Here is a 23,438-nt window from a genome sequence, read left to right on the forward strand (position 1 = left end):
AATAGCTGGCCACCACTTTAACAACGTACTCACTGAAGTCAACAGAGAGAAGTAGACAGAACTCATGGAAGAACTAGGTATGTTGAGAAGCAGTCAACAAGCATGGAGATTGTTGAAGAGATCAGTACATCCCAATGTTTCTGGTGATCAAATAGCAGGTAACCTCATTAATAATGGTATACCAGGTTGTTGCATTCCTAAGTCTTAAGTAAAGTATGCAAGTCTCAGAAAGACAAATGGAGTGATATTTCCCAACTGAATAACTGCAGGGACCAATATCAGTTATAAACCTGGTAAATACACTAAGAATTGAAAACATAAAACATTCTGGTCCAAAAATGTATGACTGGGTCCTAAGTTTCCTCAATAACTCTCTCAGTTAATGTCAGATCTCAAAGCTAGGGAAGCAGTCTCATGTATGTGCCACTGTGAAACCAGGCAAGCAATTTGACGACCCAAGTAATTACACACCATCTCTCTTCTATATCATCTCTATGAGATCTTTGAATGAATGAGCCATAAGAGACTTTTACAAGTAGAAGCAGTCGACTCCCTTTCAATCCCACAGCAATCTGGAATCGGACTGGGTAAGGACTCTGCAGCACCTGTGTTAAATCTAACCCAGCATATTGAATGCAGATTTGATACAAGAATGGTCACTGGGGTAGCATTCATTGATCTAACAGAAGCTAAAGACACAAACAACAATCAAATTCTCCAATCGAAATGTATGGAATAACTAAAGATCACTATCTTACATGAATGATTCAAAATGTCCTTTAAAATCAAAAGTTATTTATAGAATTTCAAAGTTAGCACAGCCAATGGAGGATCCAAAAGAATGTGTTACCACAGAGCAGAGTTTTGGCTTCTCTGTTACCTAATATTTATACCAATGATTCAAACCCTACCTAACAATACATGATGTTTCAACCATGGTGATGGCCTCACCCTCTGTTCCCAGAGTGAGATCTTTGAACAGGTGGAAATAAATATTAATTCTGCTTTGGAGGAGTTAGATTAATATTACTACAAGGAGCAGGTAAAACCAAATTCCAGCAAAACAGAAGCGTGCACATTCCATGTGAAGAACAGACAAACCCTCAGGAAACTTGAAGATGAGTGCAACTGGAGCACGTTTCCAACCCAAATATCTTCAGTTCACTCTACACCACACATTGGCTTTCAAGCAGCACCTAATTTAAAATGAAAAGTATCTGCAAGAAACAACACATTGCACAAAATTGTGGGAATGTTCTGGAATGTGGTGGCAAGAAAGTTAAAACCACAGCTTTATCTTCGAGTTCATCAACAGGTGAATATGCTAGCCCCATTTGGTACAATTCCACCATGCTAAACAAGCAGATACTGTATTGCTCTTAATGAGTTGGGTAGACTCATTCTTGGATGTCTGAAATCTGTACCTTGGGATAAAACTAAAACATTTAGCTGGAACTGCCTCTCCAGACATCCAACAGACACTCACTACATGGTCTCCATACTACTCCTTCAAGACTGATGCCAAGGAAAAGTTGCATGAGAGCAAAAGATAAAACTGCCCAACAGACATGTCCCCAACTATTTGTATGGAAGATGAGGTCTGAACACCATCGGACAACATTAGAATAGTCTAGCTGCTGGTTTCACCAACGAATGGCCCATATGGAAGACTCTGAACAGGCTAAGGACAGGGTAGCAATACCAGAAGACAATTTGAAGTATTGGGGTTATCCCACATCATTAACCCTTTTTGACTGCGGAGTTCAACAAACTACGGAGCACTTAAACATCACAGACTATGTCCTGCTAGATGTACCATAGATGGCTTGAAGTCAGCATGCTCTGAAGCCCTAGTGATTGCCAAATAATGGGCTCTGATCAGGCGTAAAAGATATTTGGTTGGCATCGGGGTGGGTATAGTGGGATTACTCCATATTAATTTAGATGACTGAGAAAAAGGATAATTAATATGGAGTAATCCCACTGCACCCACCCTCCACAGCCAATCAAAGAGCCATAAAACTAATATCCCTTTACATCTGATTATAAACTTTAAAAACTTACAAATTTGAAGGACATGTTGAAATTAGTATCTGAAATCTATAAAATAGAAAAGACAGAACTATATGAAAAACCTCACAGTTGAAGCAACTCATAAAAGGTATAAAAATCCCAGACACATCTGCCTATTCTCTTTCAACATAAGTAATACATACTCTAACATACCAGTAGCAGAAACAATAAACATCATAAAACAAAACCTGAAGGATAAAAGCCAACTATCTGATGAACACATCACAGAAATACACAAAATGCTGGAACTGATAGCTGAATGAACTACTTTCAATTTCATAATGAGTACTATTTACAAGAAGATGGCAACCAGTGGGATCCCCAGTGTCAGTTTCCATAGCCAACATTTTGATAACCTATGTCCAAAACCTGATTTTTATAAACTTTATCACAATCAATTACAACAGACTTTATTGAATCAGATACAAGGATGACATCCTTTGTTTAACTGATGAATCTCCAGCAAAAATTAATCAACTGCATACAGATATAAGCACAGCACACAAAAAGATAAGGTTCACAAAACCTACAATGGACACAGTCATCCATCAGATTTCAAATCAACCCTACTCACATAAAAAATCAGCCCCCAGATACATGCTTCATAGACTCGACACAGAACGGCTTAGCACAGAAAGCTGCTAGAGAGAAACAGGCATCATCACACAAATAGCAACAAACACTGGGTACAATAGCAATCTAGTCACAAAGTTGAACAATGTGATTAAACAACAAATACAGTCAATAAACAGGACACATACTCAGCCCCAAACAACAGCACAGCATAACACCACACAAATAGCACACACAGCAAACAGTGACACACAGAAGACATGAAAACAAGAAAGAAGATTCAAGGTGGTAAACAATGGCCTGCAAGCACTAATTCACACATAAATAATTTCAAAAGACAATGTATGAACATGGCACTCAAAACAGACAGTTCAATCCATAAGTACATTCCAAAAATAACAATAGATACAGATGTCTACCAGAAAATAGGAATATACCAAACATAATATAACAAATGTGATGGGACATATGTAGGACAACCAGCAGGACATTTGACATCCAGTACAAAGAACATATCAGAGCATGGAAATATGGGGACTACTGATGAATGGGATACAACCTGTTGGCTTTGACCAATGACATCAGAATTTGCCAGAAATGATTTATTAGACAGAATTAACAGCAAAGATGAGTGATCATAAACAAAGGAATGCAGGAGAGAAAACTGATGGTACACATATGTCACATCCAGTAATATTTCGAACATAATGTTAAGGATATCGCTTTTTTGAGTTCTAGTACTTCTGAAAAAAGTGAAGAAAAAAAGGGATAGAAGTAATGGTAGCATGGAATATTTCAGTTGACACATATATAAGTTGTATTAAGTTGTATCTCGAACTTCTGTTGATCTGTATACCTTAGCTACAGTATGGGATACAGATTTTGCAGATGTTTTTTCTTTTGCCTCCGCTACTAGTAGCATTCTGTTCTTACGTAAATAGTATTACTAGCGAAGGCGAAAAGACCTACACATAAAATATTTGTATCACATACTTCAGGTGACCTATATATGCCAACTAAAGAATAGAATACTACTGCTAACAAAAATGAAGAAATCAATGTACGTAACATGGGCATCCTGTACCTCAGTTCAACTACACAAAGGCGGAAAGAAACGACATATATAAAATTTTTACCCCATACTTCAGTTGACAACAGCAAAATTTGTATCCCATTCTACAGTTGATCTAAGAAAGTCAACTGAAGAATAGGATACTAGTACTAGTGAATGGGAAATAATGACATTTATAACATGTGTACCCTGTACTTCAGTTGGCGTGTATATGTCAACTGAAGAATAAGATACTAGTGCTAGCAAAGGCGAAAAACAGTGACATACCTAACATTTGTATCCTGTTCTTCAGTTGATCTATGTAGGTAAATGATATCAATGATACATATGTTGCTTTTTTCGTCTGTGTAGCACCAATATCCTGCACTTCAGTTGACCTATATACGTCAAGTGAAGTATGGGATACAAATTTTACAATGTCGGTCTTTTCGACTTCAGTAGTCTTTGTATAGAACTGAAAAAACCTAGTGATACTAGTACTAAGTAAGGGAAAATGAGAAATGACAGCAAAATGCCACACTTAAATGGGCAATATGTAACAGGTACATTATGTATATCCATCTGAATGGCTCTGTAGTGTTGAAATGTGTCGTGTCCCCCTCCTTACAACAGATTTTATGGCTGACAAATAACCCTCTATACTATTGGTACAACCTCCAATTGATGAAGATCTGAATTCAGTATTATGATTCATGACAAGATGCTGAAAACCCCTATTCCCCAAATCCCTATATGAAGAAAAACCATTGGAAAAAACTACAGAATCCTCTGCAACATTACCTTCAATTAATTTTACCAACACTTTCTTCATTCAAACTAATTAAAAAACTACAACATCACATTGTGGAACTGAAATTAGGCTCATCGATCTCTACTATAGCACCCCTTCCCCCCCTCCCTCCCCTCCCCCCGAAGGCCCCCTATACTCCATATACTCCCCAAAAACGGTACGCTCACTCACACAATATTCATGTGCACACAACCACAAAGGATCTCTCAAACACCAACAGTATGTAGTTTCTATTATATCCCTCAAGGCCAGCTTCGATTTCTCAAACCTGGCTCTTCGTCTAACTGAGCGCCATAGTCAATCCTTGCTACACTTCCATATGAATAAATTGTGAGTACGAAGAGCAGACACATATGTTCGCAGGCGCATATGTTCGCAGGCGCATGTGTTCGCCGCACTCACAACATCAAACGTAATCAGCAGGAAGACCAGGCATTTGCAAAAATTGAATGGTTGCCATCATATCTACGCCAAAAGCCTTCTTTAAGTCTTCCATATTCAAGGGAATAGATAAATCCATAACAACAAATGAAAATGAAAAGCTCAACAGTCTTCTAAATGAAAAGCTATTCTTCCAAATTATCTCAAAATCACTAAGAATGAAATTAAGTATCAAAAGAATCAATGCAAATGAAAAAAAAAATCTTACGAAATGTCTAGTGCTGTCTTTTAAAACACCTTCAGTTATTTCGATTTTCAATGATAGTGCTTATCCACAGCAGACAACCGACTTATTATCTATGGCTCGAAACTAAACACATTAATATCTACGAGCAACCTATGACATCATTGGTCAAAGCCGACGGGTTGTACCCCATTGTTCAGTTGATCTGAAATATGGTACAAGCCACTCAACTTTTGCAGAACATGTAAGAGAATATAATCATAAACCTACTACAAGAGAGAAAGAAATGAAAATAGTTAGAATAAATAATGAAAGATATGTCCTAACCTCACAAAAAATTTACCACATGTACAGAACAAAGGCTATTGGAAAATACTGCTAAATGACCAAGTGAATATGACTAAATACTCACTGTTTACACTGACTGATCATATAACACACAGTAATCCGAATAGATGATCACAAATCCCATTTCTCTCCCAAGGATATAAATGTGAAGAAAAAAATAAAATAATACAAGCACACATACACACACAGAACTTACACAGCACCCTTATAAACACAGAAAAAAACATACACAGCACCCTCATAATCACATAAAAAACAGTTGAAAGCAAAACCTGATAAATTTGGCACCACTTACAGAAACAAATGACACTATACACACAGAAAATGGTAGCTAAATTGCTTTGCTACAGATTGAAAACTGAGACCAAAAGGAAAACTGCACACCTACAACCAGTTTGCCACCTGGGAGAAAGCTGTTTGGCTTAAAAATAATGAATTAGGCACAGATCTGTAAGTACTTTTCCATTTCATTTTACAAGCTTCGACTAACTGTTTTAAATTTATAATGTATAAGTGTAAATGATAGCCTAAATGTGCAAACAAAAAAATCATTTAATATTTCAGGACACCCTCTGGAAATGCCTCGTAGCTAAGACAAAACACATCTGGGTGCACAAGATGAATAGAAAGACTTAATCTGCAGCATGCAAAGCATGTTTTTCTTTTGAACTACTGTAATTTATATACAGCTGTTGTGAAAATGGCCAGCACATGAAAAGAGTAGTTAATTTTTCCCTGTGGGGCTGGTGTTTCTGTAGGAAAGACTTGCTGTTTCTACTGCATTAGTAAATAAGCTGGCAGACACAACTGACGTTGCAACAATTTCATATATAAGGTCTGTTATAAGAGCATGCAACCTCATTTTTTTAATGAACACCTGATAGATTTGAATCTACTGAGATTGTATGAGCCAACCTTGAATCTTCGTATGCATGCATGATTTTTTTCCTGGCTGTCAATAACATCAGTTGGTGGCAAACAGCAGTTGTGTGAGGTAGTGTGTAGTGCTTGCGTTGGTTTTTCATTGCAAGGGAAATGATGGGACGATTAGAGCAGTGCTACTGCATCAAATTTTGCCAGAAACTGGGTGACAGCCTGGTGAAAACCATACGGAATTTTCAGACAATTTTTGGTGCGATGTTATGTGCATCACACGGATTATGGAGTGGTACAACCAGTTTAATGATGGATGCACATCGGTGGGAGCAAGCCATGCTCCCACTGGCCATCAACATGCCAAAATGACCACGCCATTGCTGAAGTGAACGCTGTAGTGATGCGGAACCACTGTGTGTCTGTCAGGGAAATTGTGGAAGAGGTGGGCACCAGCACTTTTCTGACACATTCCACTGTGACCAAAGATTTGACCATGAGGAGTGTCTCAGTGAAACTCATGCTGATGCTGATGCTGCTGGCAGTGGAGCAAAAGTGACTTTGCGTTGAAGTCTCACAGGACGTGCTGGACGCCACGAACAGTGACCCTGACTTTGTGAATACCACAATCACTGGTGAAGAGTCCTGGGTGTACAGGTACTACCTGGAAACCAAATCCCAGTTGTTAAGGTGGAAGCATTCCTCATTACCAAGACCAAAGAAGGCCTGCCAAGTGCATACAACATCAGGGTGATACTGACTGCTTTCTTTGACTCCCCTGGTGTGGTGCAGTACAAGGGGCATTTGAAAAGTCTGTGCAAAGTCAGAGAGAAGGCACCAAAGGCACGTATCGAGGTCATGTTTAGTTAGTAGCATCTTTGGAAAGAACACACACCAAGTTTCAGGCATATTGGTGTATTTCTTTGTGTTTCATGTGAATCAAGGAAGTCTAGCGACTGTCAAGAAATGGATGAAAAAGAATTTCGTGTGGTGATTAAACATTACTTTATGAAAGCCAAAACGCCTCAGGAGACTAAAGAGAAGCTTGATAAACATTACGGTGACTCTGCACCTTCAATTAGAACAGTTTATAAGTGCTTTCAAAATTTTCGGAGTGGCCATATGGACACAAGTGCTGCTGAACGTTCTGGACACCCTGTGGAAGTTATGACTCCAGAAATCATTGATAAAATCCATGATATGGTGATGGATGACAGAAGAGTTAAGGTGCATGAGATTGCTAGTGCTGTGGGCATCTCAAATAAATGGGTTCACAATATTTTGCATAAACATTTGGACATGAGAAAGCTATCCACAAGATGAGTTCCGCTACTGCTCATGCTTGACCAAAAACAGAAATTGTGTGAAGTGTTGCAAGGATGGTTTGCAGCTGTTCAGGAAGAATCCGCAGAACTTTAAGCATTGTTTTGTCACTGTGGGTGAAACAAGGATACATTATTGTACTCCTGAGGCTGAACAACAATCTAAACAATGGGTTACCAAGGAAGAATCAACACCAAAAAAGGTGAAGACCATTCCTTTGGCCAGAAATGTTATGGCGACTGTCTTTTGGGATTCACATGGGATAATCCTCACCAACTATCTGGAAAAGGGTAAAAACTATTACAGATGCATATTATTCATTGTTATTGGACCGTCTGAAAACTGAGTTGCAAGAAAAATGCTGGCGATTGGACTGCAAAAAAGTCCTTTTCCATCACGACAATGCACCAGCACAAACCTCAGCAGTTGTGGTCACAAAATTAATGAAATAGGATTCCAACTCATTTCACACACCCCTATACTCCAGACTTAGCTCCCTCGGACTACTATTTGTACCCCAATTTGAAGAAATGGCTGACAGGACGAAGATTTTATTCAAATAAGGAGGTGATTGCAGCAACTAATAGCTATTTCACAGACTTGGACAATTCCTATTATTCAGAAGGGATCAACAAATTAGAACAGTGTTGAATGAAGTGTATAAGTCTAAAAGGAGATTATGTCGAAAAATAAAAAACGTTTACCTCAAACATGTAAGTAGTTTTTATTTTTGCACGGACTTTTCAGATGCCCCTCATACACCCTGAGGACATACCACAGGGTCAAACTCTCAGCAATGAGTACTACAGGGACTTTTTCCATCACCTAATTGCGGCACAAGAGACTGGACTTGAAGTCAACAGGAAACTGGCATCTCCACCACAACAATGCCCCAGCACATTCCTTGCACTTGATTCAGACAGTTTTGGTGAAAAACCAGATTCCTATGCTTCAACAGGCTCTTTACTCTCCTGATAAGGCCCCTTGTGACTTCTGGATGTTCCTCAAACTCAATAGGTCACTGGAAGGAACATGATTTCAGACAAGAGAGGACAATATGGCAGCAACGACAGCCAAGCTAAACTCCATTCCGAAAGAGGCTTGTTCGGCATGCTTCCAACAATGGCAGCACCAATGGGAGAAGTGTCTAGAGGCCCAAAGGGAACTACTCTGAGGGTAATTAAGTGTCCAACACTCCAGGTAAGCCAGTTCCTTTTCTGGCCAAAGGTCAGATACTTTTCCAACAGGCCTTGTATTGTATCAGAATCAGTATATAACATTTATAGAGCATTTAAGGTGAATTTTCCTGTAGCAAAAAGCTTGTCCTATGCTTCTGATACATCATCTCATTAGTTTTGAAAATAGTTTCACTACAAACATTAGACAAACATAATATCACCACATTTCTGTTTTTGATAGCTAAAGAATGCCATTAAAACAAAAACAGAACCACAGCAAAGTATCATTGCTTCAACACACATGCAGTAACAGAAATTACAAGTATTAGCTATGTATCATACCAGCATTAGGTGAGGAGCCATGTATATTATTATGCTTAAAATATAAAAATCATTTTTAATAAATGAAATGCTATGATAAGAAACTGATCAGATTTTACAAGGTAAAATTCTATGGTATAAGCAAAAAGATGTAACAAAAAATATGTAAATACTCATGTAGTAATATTGACATCAAACATACTTAAAGCAACAGTTCATCTGTTATCACAAGCCAAAATGAAGCCATTACACTGATTAATATATCTTACACCTGAACATAAAAACTTGTCAATGATTTGGTATGTACTACTTTGCATGAAGTTGAGTCTATAATTTAGTATGAGCACTGGTGAAATGTTCCATAATACAGCAGACTATTTACACATATTCATTTACTTCAAAAAATTCACTGTGTGATTATTATTATTATTATTATTATTATTATTTTGAGAAGGTATTTCTTCTTTTAGCTCCTAACTTGTGGTGTTGCACCATAACATGTTTGATGTCTGACAGTAGTAAGTTGAACCCTTTAGTGCTCGAGGAATATACTTTTTTCTGCGCGAATCTCTAAACTTTCCTGTTGATATGAAAGTGATGCTTTGACCTCAAACTATGGTCATGATAGGCTAACATTTCTGTGGTCGAAAAAGCAGTTCTTATTGACAAACAACACAGAGAGAAAAACGTAGTGCAACTTCAGTATGACAATCTGAAGTTTTTGAGATTTTGCATGGCTGTCTTGGATGGACTTGACTCCTAATTCAGACGGCTATCTTCCGAACAAAACAGACTTTCTTTCCTAAAAGGGGGCTGATTTAGAAAGAAAGTGTAAAAGATTAAAATAAATTATACAAAGAAAGAAACTTCTTAAGTCTAGTAACATAGAAAGTACGTGTTACATATGCAAATATCAACATATAAGAAAGTTCTGGGCAAATTGAAAAAAAAAAAAAAAAAAAAATTAAGAGTGAAGGAGACTTTCACCGAATAGCATAAGTGCTCATGCACACAACCTGCCCCCCACCCCTCCTCCACACACACACACACACACACACACACACACACACACACTATAATGTGCCAGCTGGACACACAATGACAATGCTGTGATTTATCTCATCCAGGAAATCCACCATAACCTCCACTTCCTGCTGAAATCCTCATGTCCATTCCAGAATTTCTCTAAGGCCCATCTCCCTCCTCATCTTAACAATGCCCAATACATCCACCTTCTACATGCTACCCAAGATCCAAAAATTCTGGACACCCCATTGTAGCTAGTTATTACACTCCCACTGAAAGAATTTCTGCTCTTGTTGAGCAACACCTTCACCCATCAAAGACACTAACAAGTTCCCACTGATTTCTCACAATCCCCTTCCTTTTACCTCCTGAGTCCCTAATTGTCACTGCTGATGTCGCCTTCCTATACACCAACACTCCCAAACTTGTGGCCTTGCACTACTAAACACTACCTCTCCCAATGTCCTTCAGTCTCCAAATCCACTACCTCATTCCTCATACAGCTTACCAACTATATCCTGCCACACAGCTACTTCTTTGTTGAGGGGAAGGTATAGAAACAAATCTGCAGCACAGCCACAGGAACCTGGAAGGGAACCTTCCATTGCCAACCTTTTCATAGGCCATCTAGAGCAAATGCTCCAAGCCTCCCAAAACCCCAAACCCCTTTAGTCATTCAGGTCTGATGATGATATCTTCATGATCTCGACTCAGGGCCAACACCCCCTATCATCATTCATCCACAATCTCAACACCTTCTCTCCTATTCACTTCACCTGGTCCTCCTCAACCCAGTGTGCCACCTTTCTGAAAGTTGACTTCCATCTCTCTGATCGCTCCATCCACATCTCTGTCCATATTAAACCCATTAACCACAAATAGTAACTGAATTCTGAAAGCTGTCGTCCCTTCATACCAAAAATTCCCACTCATATAGCCTTGTCATACCTGAATGGAATATCTGCCGTGACAAGAACTCCTTGCTCGGTGTGCTTAAGGTCTCACGAGGGCCTGCACCCCCCCCCCCCCCTCCACCCCCAAAACCCAGTCCAAAAACAGATTCCCTGTACCATATCCTTATCCACCCCTAATCCTCCCACCACCTCCCAAGAATCAACTACAAAGAAATGGCCCCCTCATCATCCAGTACCACCCCGGAATGGAACAATGGAACTATTGATTATCTATCAACAAGCCAAGAAATGAGAGACATCCTACTCGAGTATATCTCCTGTTCCTCCTAAAGTGATATTCCATCACCTACCCAAACTATGCAAACATCTAGGTCTGGTCCATCCCTATGCCGCTCCCACTCCCAATCCCTTGCCATAGGGATATCCGTGTGGAAGAGCAAGGTGCAAGACCTGTCCAATCCACTCACACAGATCTTGTTACTACAGTCCAGTCACAGATTTGTTCTACCCCATCACAGAGCAGGCCACCTGTGAAAGCAGCTATGGGATATACCAACTCCACTGCAGCCACTGGACAACTTTTCAAGCTGTTTTGATAATGCACCAGCTGTCCATCAGAATAAATGGTCACAGCCAAACTGTGGCCAAAAACAAAGTTGACCATCCAGTGGCACAACATGTTCAATTTCAGTGGCTGCTTCATAATTTGGGCCATCTGGATCCTTCCCTCCATTACTAGCTTTTCTGAACCACGCAGATAGAAGTTATCCTTGCAACACACCATTTGCTTCCATAACCCTATTGACCCCAAACTCTGTTAATGCACATCCTCCACCCAATAGTATTTATTTCCTGTCACCCCCTCCTTAATCCATATCATTTTTGTTGTGTGCCATACCCCACTAGCTTTGATACCTGTGCATCGAATGCCTAGACTGTGCATCTGCCACCCCTCCCTCTCCAAGTCCTAGCCTACTGCCTCCCACGGCTAGCTACCCACCACCGCGACCCATCTTCCTGCCTCTCTCTCTCTCTCTCTCTCTCTCTCTCTCTCTCTCTCTCTCTCTCTCTCCATTTCCCCCCTCCCCACCCTACCCTTTACCCACCCCACTTGACACAAACTCCACCTCACCCCAATCCACTTGCCAAATTCAATCCCAAATTGTTTTGTGTGTGTGTGTGTGTGTGAGGGGTCTTCTTTAGTCCTAAATTATTTATTTATGGGTATAGCTTCTTTTTATTAAAGCCACACTATATGGTATACCACACAGAAAACAGTTACGACAGAAAAGTATTTAAAATACCTAGCGAATGATAGCTATAAAAGCATGTGTTGTACAAACTATAATTCAGCATTAGTTGTGTACATTAAAGGACATTTACAAAATATTTTAAAAAGCTCAGTTTCTGAAATTCTGGTTTGATGAGTGGGTCAGAGGCACACACCACGATCAAAAAATGTGAATATTCTGCTTTTTTTTTATTTCTAAGCACATTATCAATTTGAGTCAAATGTTAGGTTACTTGTTCTGAACATTTTGTTTTGAGAAGGCTACTGGATGCAATTTTTGACAAAGATAACCATTCAGGTCACAGCCACTAAGCATTAAAACATCAGAAAAAAGTTTCTAAGACAAGAAGTGGATGTATCTGATTTGAAGAATTGATCTTCAAACATGAGTAATTTGATTATATGTAGTCAGTAAATAAATATATGGATTGAAGGGTCAGTAATTGTACAAAAAACAATCAAACATAGAAAATTTCTGAGCACACTTCACAAGAACACATCACAATTTTTTGCCTTTTTTAATTCTACGAGACTGATATTTACATGAAGCTAATGGCGTCAGTTTAACGTAACACAATAGAACACAAAATGACTGACCCTTTTTGTACAGAAAAAACAAAAATTGTATTAAGCTAACACCATACAAGTGTATTAATGGACTGCTGAGCCTACTATGGGCAACAGTTGGTGGGAACTTGAAGCTTATCAGACAAGCAAATATGAGGAGCATTCACATAATGCAACTCATCTTTTGTTTCCCCTCAGCCAATTTTGGTTGAAAAAATATGAATTTTGTTGCGGAACATCGTGGAATATTCCGGCTTCAGCCCCTATAGTTTCATGAAGTTCCAATAAGTGGTAGTGCTTTAAGTAGCCTTCAAAATGGTATCTGTAACGAAGGTGTGTTCCAAACAGAGAGTGGTCACTGAGTTTGTTTTGGTGGAAAATCAGAGCATCACGGATATTCATAGACACTTGCACAATATCTACAGAGCCCTGATGCTGAACAAAACTAGAGTGTCATTGGGTGAAGTGTCTGTCATCATCACAGCAAGATAATACAAATCTGTCCAATATCTCATGTGCTTCTGCGATGCTGGAATGTGCAGACACTCTTGTACAAGGTGAGTGATGGCTGCCAATCAAACGTTGCACCGGGAGAGTCTCTGAATCGATAGCCTGTTTCCATTTACGTTTAGTAGATGTAGAATGAGAAGAAGACATTTGGTTCATTTTGAGAAAATCCCTCATGACTGTTAGCATCTCTGACTGTGCGCTCCTTCAACTGGAGGTGTCCCTCGGTGTGGGGCTCACCCACCTTAGGTGATTGTTCACAACTCCCAAACAATTGGCAGAGGGACCAACTGGCAATTTGGGAAGGTAAAAGCTCAGGTAATCACCCCTCTTTGGGCCTGGCCTTTACCAGGGGTATGTTCCAACCCTACCTGTCAATCTGGGGCTGGGAATTATTCATTACCCAGACACCTGTTACATGTCAGACATGTAAGCCAGCCTTCAGGAGTGCACAGGGAGGAAGAAGAAAAAGAGGAACTCCAAATGCCAATGCATAGGAAGGATAGGAGATGGAAACAAAGAAAAAAGAACAAAAAAACAGTGGAGGGACTGTTATGATGTCAAGCTACTGAAAGTACAGAACACATTCCCAAAAATATCCCAGACTTCTTCCCCAAGGGAGAGGAAAAATAGCAGCAATAGGATGGACATGCAGCTTGGAAGGGAAAAGCTGCAGCAAAGGCTGGTGCCCCGTGGTAGCCAAGCACGAACTCACCAAAGGATGGTGAGCCCGCTGAAGGTTACAACGTGGTCTGGAAACAGACAAAAGGGTCTCAAAACCACAATCGGTAGAACCAGCAATCCACCTCTTTTGTCAAATTGCAAACAGTAATCTGCAACTGTGCACTAATGCATATGGTCCACTCAGTTTCCACTACTTAAAATGAGCAATTCTTAATTTCTTATCTACTCACAGAAAGATATCCTGCTCCTACACTCAAAGTTCTAAATTATCTTGGACTATTTTGTTGAAGGAAAGAACATTGGTGTCATCAGAGATGGAGCGCTTGTGCTTGGATTGGGGAAGGATAGATAAAAGAATTGACAATGCACTTTAAATGGGGTCACCTCATTATTCACCTTAAGTTGTTTACAGAAAGCATGGAAAACCTCAGTTTACATGGCCAGATGGAGATTTGAACTCAGTGTCAGTGTAAGACATTTCCTATAGTGATTGATTAACAAGCAGGTATGTGACTGCATAGAAGCAGGTTCTGAGCCATGGTTGGTTACGTACAACGAAAGAAAAATAGTCTGGGGGTATGACGGCGTGTAAGAGGATGTTGCAGATACCTGGCATTGGGAAGCAATAAAGCACTGCAATGCATTACTTCAGGAAGTTACATTCTTGAATGAGTAATAAACTAACATAACTCATGACTAGGTCACAATTACACAAGTGGAAGAGAGTTCTTGGAAAATCTTTTCATTCAACATTTCACTGCAGGTACTGGCACTGGGAGTACTTTTTTCTGCCTCTGGAAGAGCAATTGAAATTTGACTTACAACTGTGGCATTTTAAATATTATGAAATGGACAACAGGTCAGCGTTTTTACAGTGCAACAGTGTGCCAATTCATATGTACAATACTGTATATCTCTTAATCCTATATGACTGAACTGAAATAATGTTTTATTTTCTTACCGAGAGGAAGTGCCATGATGTTAGGAAGTGGTCGACTAAGATAGTACATAAAATGGTACTGCGACACAACAATGGCAACAAACCATCTTGTAAACTGCTGTCCAAATTCCGATTGTATGGTATTTTGAAATACTCTAAAGGCTCCCAGAACACAAAGGCCCAAAGCTGCTCGCACTAAAGGGAAAAAAGTTTCAAAGTCAACAATTACCTTTAAAACAAGCTACGACACAGGAATTGCACTGTACTGCACTGCTGCACAAGTCAACAGTCAAAAAAGCAGTAACTGAGGTAGCAGACTAGATATATCAACACTCATACATAGAAAAGAAGGAAAAAATTACTTACCAACATACTGTGCCCAAAATTTGCTCAACCCAAGTATGTGAATAATTAGCACTACTGGTGAAGACAACACAGAAATTATTATAGGACCAATAAATGTTCGCGGAACAACACCAGGAAATTCATGGTGGTCATACTGAAACATATTCAAATAAAAGCATTAAATTTCGGTAGACAACAAACTATAATTTGTGGAGTCTTTGCAAGCCACTTGTTACTTAATATCAGTTACAAATTATGACACAAAATTAGCTAAAATAGTGGTAACTTGGTAAATAAAATATTGATACAGAACATACATGTACATTGTTAACAACATGGACCTCACCTGCTGGCAACGGATTATCAGCTTATGACAGAGAATAAGCTAAATTACACCATTTGGTGGGATGCACTGCTAAGAACAGATCAAGGAAATATGAAGACTGATCAGTGATACAAAAACAGAACTCTGCAGAGAAAGCTTGCAAAATGATTGGATTTATCTCTACAATAAACCAAATGTTAATGCTAAGTGCAACAAATTCCTTTATACAGGGTGATTTTTTTCCACCATGTGCAAACTCTAGGGATTGATCGATGAGAGGATACAGAAAAAAAGGTCTAATGAAGTTATGTCTGGAAATGCATGGTTCCATGCTACATACCAGTTATTCAATCCAACTTTGTTACAGAGACTGCGGTCTGATGTGTGCTGTACCAGCAGCCACAGTTACAGTTGAAAAGGATTTCCATGTGCCTCAATGCATGCATATACACACTGTAGCATGTTGTGTCTCACACATTCACATTGATCAGGCTGCATCTGAACAGTGTCAAAGGCAGCATGAATATGCTGCTCCAGTGGGTCTGCATACATGATACTTTTGAGTTGGTCCCATAAACAGAAATAGCATGGGTTGAGGTCTGGTGAACAAGTACACCATACAACTGGACCCCTTCATCCCATCTACCAACCACGGAAGACGCGACTGAGAAGCGTCCAGACGTTAATGGTGAAGTGGCCTGGAGCACCATGTAGCAGCCACACAACGCTTTGAATCATCAATGGCACTTCTTCCAGCAGGGGAGATAATGTCACCCACATGAAATGCCAATAGTTCCGTGCTGTTAGGCGACTTGGAAGAAAGGCTGGTCCCAAAATATGGTCGCCAATTATCCCAGTCCACACATTCCGGCTGCACCGATGCTCATGATTCACTGTCACCGTACCATGGGGGTCCTGTATACTATCGCACATATGACTTATGAAAGTTGAAGGTAACAAACAGCATAAAGGTGGCCTCATCTGTGAATAGGATGGATGACACAAATCCCGGAATTGTGGTTGCCTGGTGAAGAAACCAGTGACAAAACTGCTTCCGATGCACAAAGTCTGTTGCTTTAAGTGAAGAGGCTAGTAACAATTGTTGTGGAGAATGTTCCACACGGTCGTCTGGCTTACACTGTACTGACAAGGTGGTCACCTTCCACAATGTTAATCAAATTTTTCTCCAAGTCTGGTGTCTGAAAATTTTCGGTATGACCGTCTCAGACAAATGGCTAAACACTGTTGCAAACATTGGATGCTGTTGTTGTTGTCGGTGGGGATAGGCCTCGTGATACAACCTTGCTGCCCGCTGCCTGTTGCTATTTGCCTTTCTGTAAGTAAACACCATGTCAACAAGCTCTTGATTCAAATGTGAAACCATTCTGTACAACGCTACATCACGTCCACTACAAGGTGAGTCAGCAAGAAAAGTGAATCAGAGATATCATTACCAATTACTATGGCAGGAGAGGGCACTAGGGCATGGCGCATGAGGAACAGTACCACCCTCTAAGAGGAAACCATGCATACTGTATCTGCAGCTGCATGGCGCAGCATGTACATACAACAGTCTCGTAACAATGGTCTCTAGCATGGAAACCATGCATTTACAGACATAAGTTCATCAGAACTTTTTTGTTCCATATCCTTTCATCAATCAATCTCTAGAGTTTGTACACAGTGGGAAAAAATCACCCAGTTAATGCAAGAAAATGATAAATTAAGGTAGAAATTTATCACAAATAAATGTAGTCATTGGGATAATAGTAGCCGGTGACAATGATGAATATGTTTGTTGTTTTGGAAAGTATATTCATTTAGAAAAGTCAACTTATATGATAGGCAGAAATAATGGACTGTCACAGTGGTCATGGTTATTATCAACAACAGTGCTGTATACAAATTACTGAATTAATAAGTACTTTAAAACAAACAAAATGGTATTTGTAATTAGATAATATGAAAAGAGTCTCTTATTGACCATTAATAAGTTAGCTCTGTAAAATATAGGGATGAAGCAGAGCATCTGTGATGCCCTTTCGCCAATGATAAGTACGAGTCTCATTTACGTTAAAATTTTCCACAAATAGTAAGTTTTGGCACATCAGTATGCAATGTTAAAAGCTGGTGAAAAAACTTTTCTGGTGATATCTCATTCAATCCTGCACGCTTAGCATGTGTTGATAAAAGGGATGTTGACATGAGAAATAATATATATGATAAAAATATCAAATTAAGATACTACATTTTACTCCAATATTTTTGTTCTTTTTTTTAAATACTTTATACTTGTGAATCCATTGCCACTAAATCTAATCTCAGTTTCTGATGCAGTACCAATTAAATCACGTATAGGTATCACCACCTTTTATTGAAAAACATTTAACATGGTAATGTTCATAAATTATATTAAATAATCTCTCTGGCCTAAATAAAAATCCTCAGAATGCAAAAAAGTGTGCAAACTACCACAGAATAGTGCGAAATGGTTCACAATGTGAAGCCTCCCTACACATTTTTTCATGTATGATGTGACGCAACCTCTTAGGATGGAGATATTTCCTTTGGTACTGGGTTTATCACTTCGAGATTAAGAAGCAGCAGTATTTGATCTTGAATAGAAGAAATTTAATTATTAACTATTCTTACATCGCTATGAAACAAGCTCTCCTTTACAATGATTCAGGGACATCAAAGTGCAAGTAGAGAGAAAGGACGACTAATTTAAGATCAAGACACAAAGGTACCTACTAGTAGTATTGCAAAATTCTTCAGCCTGTGATTAAGAAGGTGTGAATCATGTAACGCCTACTACAGCCAAAGAATTCAAAATTCCAAGCACAAAGAAAGAATAACCTGGGGCATTGCTGGACATAAAAGAAATAAACTCAGTAAGGAAAATAATAAAAATTTTCCTGACGCTGTAGCTATAAGAAAGATGGTATTAAATTCAAATCATTTGGTGCTAAATCCAATGAATTCTTCCAGACATACAAAAATATAGGTACCAAAAATGAAGCTATCAGATGCAGATCCATTAGTCTTACTTAGACAGGCATTGCATACTCCATCGCCAGATGACAGTTCTGCTATATTGAAAGTCAGAAAGATGACAAAAATAATTATTTCATTGAATTATTTCTTCTATTACAATCATATTTCCACTACAGTACTATAGTCTTGCGCTGACTTGGTATGGACACCCTTGAGTTACATATGAACCCCAGATGAGTCTACGTGTATTTCATGAGAGACTAGAGTAAACAGCAGCAATTCTCATTTACAAAACTGATGAAATTCAAATTACATCTAATTATAAACCTATCTTCCTTGTCCTCATGTTCTCATTTTTTTATGAATTGCAACAGAACACTGAATGATCTTTCTATGAATATCTTTTCAATAGCACCTCAGTTTGCTTCCCTTATTAGCTTCTTTACTGAGAAAGGAATATATGATGATAGTAGAATAAATATGGCAAATTACACCATTCATATTTTCAGTGATTTTTCCAAGGCCATTTTGTGTGTAGATCATTAAGTACCACTGGAAAACTAAAGTAGCGTTATGGTAAAGGCATTCCCCTTGCACAAATGGATTCCTCTCTTAAAAACAGTAAATGATACTACAGGAATAAGACAAAATTCTGAGAGGAGAAAACTTCAAATATGATGCCCACAAAGGTTCAGTGTTTGGTCGGCTCCTGGCCTTGACAAACATTGGAGCACTCTTCAAAAGCTGTGATGTTTGCTGACAACACTAGTATATTGATAAATGACCGAAACACATCCATGCCAGACAGTTACGAGAATAACAGAACAGGGTTCCAGCTGATTCAGCAATGTTACAAAGACTAATATTACACAACTATAAACAAATCAAAATACATTTACAGTTACCAGAACTAGAGCTCAATGGGCACACATTGGATGAGGCTCAATGCGTTATGTTGCTTGGCATCCAGATGAATAATAGACTGAGGTTATACAAGCACGTAGGTAAGTTAACAAAAATTCCCTCTCATTGTGTTAATCTGCAGACAGGATTGCTAGCATTCTTTCACTCTATATTGTCCTATGGCATAATTTTCTAGAGAAATGCAGCAAATGTAAAAGAAGTACTTATTTTACAGAAACAATACAAATGCGATGTAAAGTTGATAAACCAACATCTTGTAGAAGCCCATTCAGGGACCTAGAGATTCTTGCACTCAAATGGCAATACATTTATTTGCAATTAAAAAAATAGTCAATTCAGAATGAACTGTGCATGCCATACACTCAGAATACTGTAAGTAAAAATAAACTGTCCATCCCTGTCTAGGCTTCAAAATGGAGTTTTTTATTCGAGTAAAAATCTTTTGACTAATTGCAAGTAGATTTCTGGCAGGTAATTTAAAATCCACAGATATTCACATAAAAAGTAGGACTCTATCTTTACTAGCCACTCCAATAATTTATTAGCATAGTGGTTCTCAAGAGATGTAAGTTTTGCTTTACTCCAATGTTTGTATTCAACAGAAAAGCATATAATAGTCTGTAATGTTACCTAAGTGCGTCAGTTAAAAGCTGCAGCAACTTTAGCACTTACTCATAACTTATTGTATGTATTATTTAAAGAATTTAACAGTTAAATGCAATCTGATTTGATCTACATCCCTTAATGATGAGAGTTATGGAACACAGTGTGAAAATGAATGAATTACTTTCATTTAAAACAGGCCCCTTTCCTTTCTTAACCTCAGCATAGAGGTAAAAAAAATTATAGATATTTCAAAGGAAATCTAAAAGTGAACTTAAAAAAACAAATATAATCCCGTTCAACAGTGGTGATTTTCAAACGTGTATTGATTCTCAAGATAGTAATATTTTAGGGAAAATCTACAGTGAGTGTAAATTCCTAGGTATATGCATAGATAGCAAACTACTATGGACACAACAAATTGACAATGTATGTGCAAGGCTATCATCTAGCCTATACGTTTTAAGAAGAATAGCTCCATATGTCAATACCCAAACAATGAGGATGATGTATTTTGGTTTAATACATCCATTTCTAGCATATGGTCTTGCATTATGGGGCGGGTCTTCCAAAACTCATGTAGACCGAGTATTTAAACTTCAGAAATGAGCCTTGAGAATATTAGGCAAAAAAGATGCTAGAACATCATGTAAGGGATTGTTTATAGAATTTAAAATTCTCACTATCTATTCTATGTATATGTTTGGAACAATAATATTTAATGTAGAAGATAAGAAATATACATGTCGTAATGCAGAAATTCATGATCAATACTAGACAAGTACAAAATTACCATATGATACACAGAAGACTGAAAAGAGAACAGCAAACAATCCATATATTAATGGAACAAAATACTTCAATGCACTGCCAAATGAACTGAAGGTAATAACTGGAGAGACATTCAAAAAAACACCTAAAATCGTGGCTCATTGAGCAGTGCTTCTATAGCCTACTGTAGAAACTAAAATCTAAAGTATTACTATGTCACATAATTTGGACTACATTCTTGTTTCACACAAATACATTACAAAATTCTTCATATCTCAAAAAACTTCACTACCTCATTACTGATAGAATTTCATTATTTACTATCTTTGTAACTGATTCATCTCTTTGGCTTATAAACATTTAAAGAATTCTTGGCCAGCTGTACAAGTGAACATAAATTGAATTTTTGCACTAAAAATTTAAGTTTCTCCAATCTTCTTTTATATCTTCGTACATGTAGGATTTGATGGAGCAAATAAATGAATATCTTGTTTGTAACAGTGCCATCTGTCATCTTAACTGGCAATGCACAAGTCTGCTCAACGTAAATATATTTTTTCCTTCTTCATACTGTTAATATTTCCAAAATTTTCACTTGCCATACTTTTATTGCACCTTGTCGCACCCTCTCAAAGACATTTCTGAATAATTTTGTTTATTTCTATAATGTCCCTATAATTGTTTGCTTAATTTGATTTTCTTCTTCTTTTCTTGAACTGTACCTGCAATGTCTTCCACTTTGTTAAACAACTGTCACTTTCATCCATGCATAAGTGCTCATTTTATATAGTACTGAGATTGTTGCTTCAAGTCCAAAAGTCTCTGGTTCAATCCTCAGTTGGTACTAAGATTTTTCACTGTCACTTATTTTTTCATCCACTTCTGGCACTGAGTTGTTAACCTGAAAAATGTATGGTTAAACTATGCTTTGGCGTCCATGTTTAATTTTAGTTCTTCTTATAATTGGTCAGGTATGTCTAAGATTGGGGCGGCCCAAGGGAATACGCCATGTCCAGTAAAGCTCATTCTAAATTTCTGACAAAAGGGTATGTTTCTTTCTAGTTTTTTTTACCTTTTTTCCTCTCTCTTGGAATTCTACAGGCATCAGAAATTCTAAAATGTTTTATGGCTGTCACTTCCTGTACAACTTCTTAATGGTTTCATATGATCCATTTTATTTTTGTTTGCCTTTGGTCCATTCCATGTCTATTTTCTAAGAGGTGAGAACCATTCTTTACAGAGTCTGCTTAAGTTTTCCACTGATGAATTGTTCTGAAGATTACATCCTAGTTTTGCACTAAAGTCTTCTTTATTATTTTGAAAGTTGTAGCTGTTTTCTACTTCGTTATCAGAATATTGGTGCATATGCTTTTGAATTATATCAATGTTTATTTTTAAAACAAGTCTTGCAATTCAGTACAAGAATTCTTCAATGTCTATAATATTGCTTGCAATTTTATTTTTTAGAATGAAACCTACACGTGAATGTATTTTTCACTCTCTTCCTTTGCCATAATTGTGACAATTGTACTGAATCCCATTTTCTATTATTTAACTCCTTTTCCATCTCTCCTAACCTAGCTTGGAATCACAAATTTTGTAAGTCCATAAATAAGAAGTTTTCAAAGCCATTGTGTTTCTGTAGTCCATATTGCTGTGTTCCTAGTCAAACTTCAAGCAGCAAAGTGTGAGCACAGAAGGACATGCGTGAATCCATTGCCTAAAGCCATTCCTCGAATTTCCTCAATCTACTACTCCCAAATAAATTTGCCTGGGTCAGAAAAGTAATTCCCCAGGCATTTGCTCTGGCTATGCTAGGCTGCCAGTGCCGAAACAATTGGCGTGAAAAGTGCTACGGCTCAACGAGGTTACACAGACAGCACACTCAGTCCACGGCAGAGTGTTTCTAAATCCCAGAGCCTGGAATCAATGCAAACTGTTCGGAATGCTGATCATATGCCAACAAGACAGTAAGCAGTTTCTCAGTCTTTGCTTGATCAATAACACATTTACGATATTGCAGTGCCTGTGTTATTCTGATTATGATACAAAGTTCCTTTGGACATGCATGCACAGCAATTACAAAACACATCAAATGAATTTGCAACTGCAAGTAAGGACTACCATCAGCTGTAGAACAGAATGACAATGATGAAAATCTGTGCTGGACCAGGACTCAAGCCAGAATTTCCTGGTTATCGCAAGTGGTCACCTAACATTTGGCTACCCATGCACAACTCACGGCCAGATCCCAACTTCCACATGTCACCAACCAGTACAGGGTGCAGCAAATACATGGTTGGTGACATATGGAGGTATGGATCTGGCCACAAGTTGTGTGCAGATATAGCCAAATGGTAAGGTGACC

General features: G+C 38.3%; 1 protein-coding gene across 2 annotated transcripts in view; it reads right to left on the bottom strand.

Annotated features, from left to right (window-relative positions):
• Nucleotides 1-23,438, bottom strand: part of LOC126267396 (probable Dol-P-Man:Man(7)GlcNAc(2)-PP-Dol alpha-1,6-mannosyltransferase) — a 134,227-nt gene that overhangs the window by 101,886 nt on the left and 8,903 nt on the right. For both annotated transcript variants that reach the window (XM_049972597.1, XM_049972596.1), the window contains exons 3-4: nt 15,472-15,604; nt 15,127-15,300 (exon numbers count right to left, since the gene is read on the bottom strand). In XM_049972597.1, coding sequence (XP_049828554.1) covers nt 15,127-15,300; nt 15,472-15,604 — 307 coding nt within the window. The remainder of the gene's footprint in view (nt 1-15,126; nt 15,301-15,471; nt 15,605-23,438) is intronic.

Source organism: Schistocerca gregaria, chromosome 4 (genome assembly GCF_023897955.1).
Source record: "Schistocerca gregaria isolate iqSchGreg1 chromosome 4, iqSchGreg1.2, whole genome shotgun sequence".
NCBI lineage: Eukaryota > Metazoa > Arthropoda > Insecta > Orthoptera > Acrididae > Schistocerca > Schistocerca gregaria.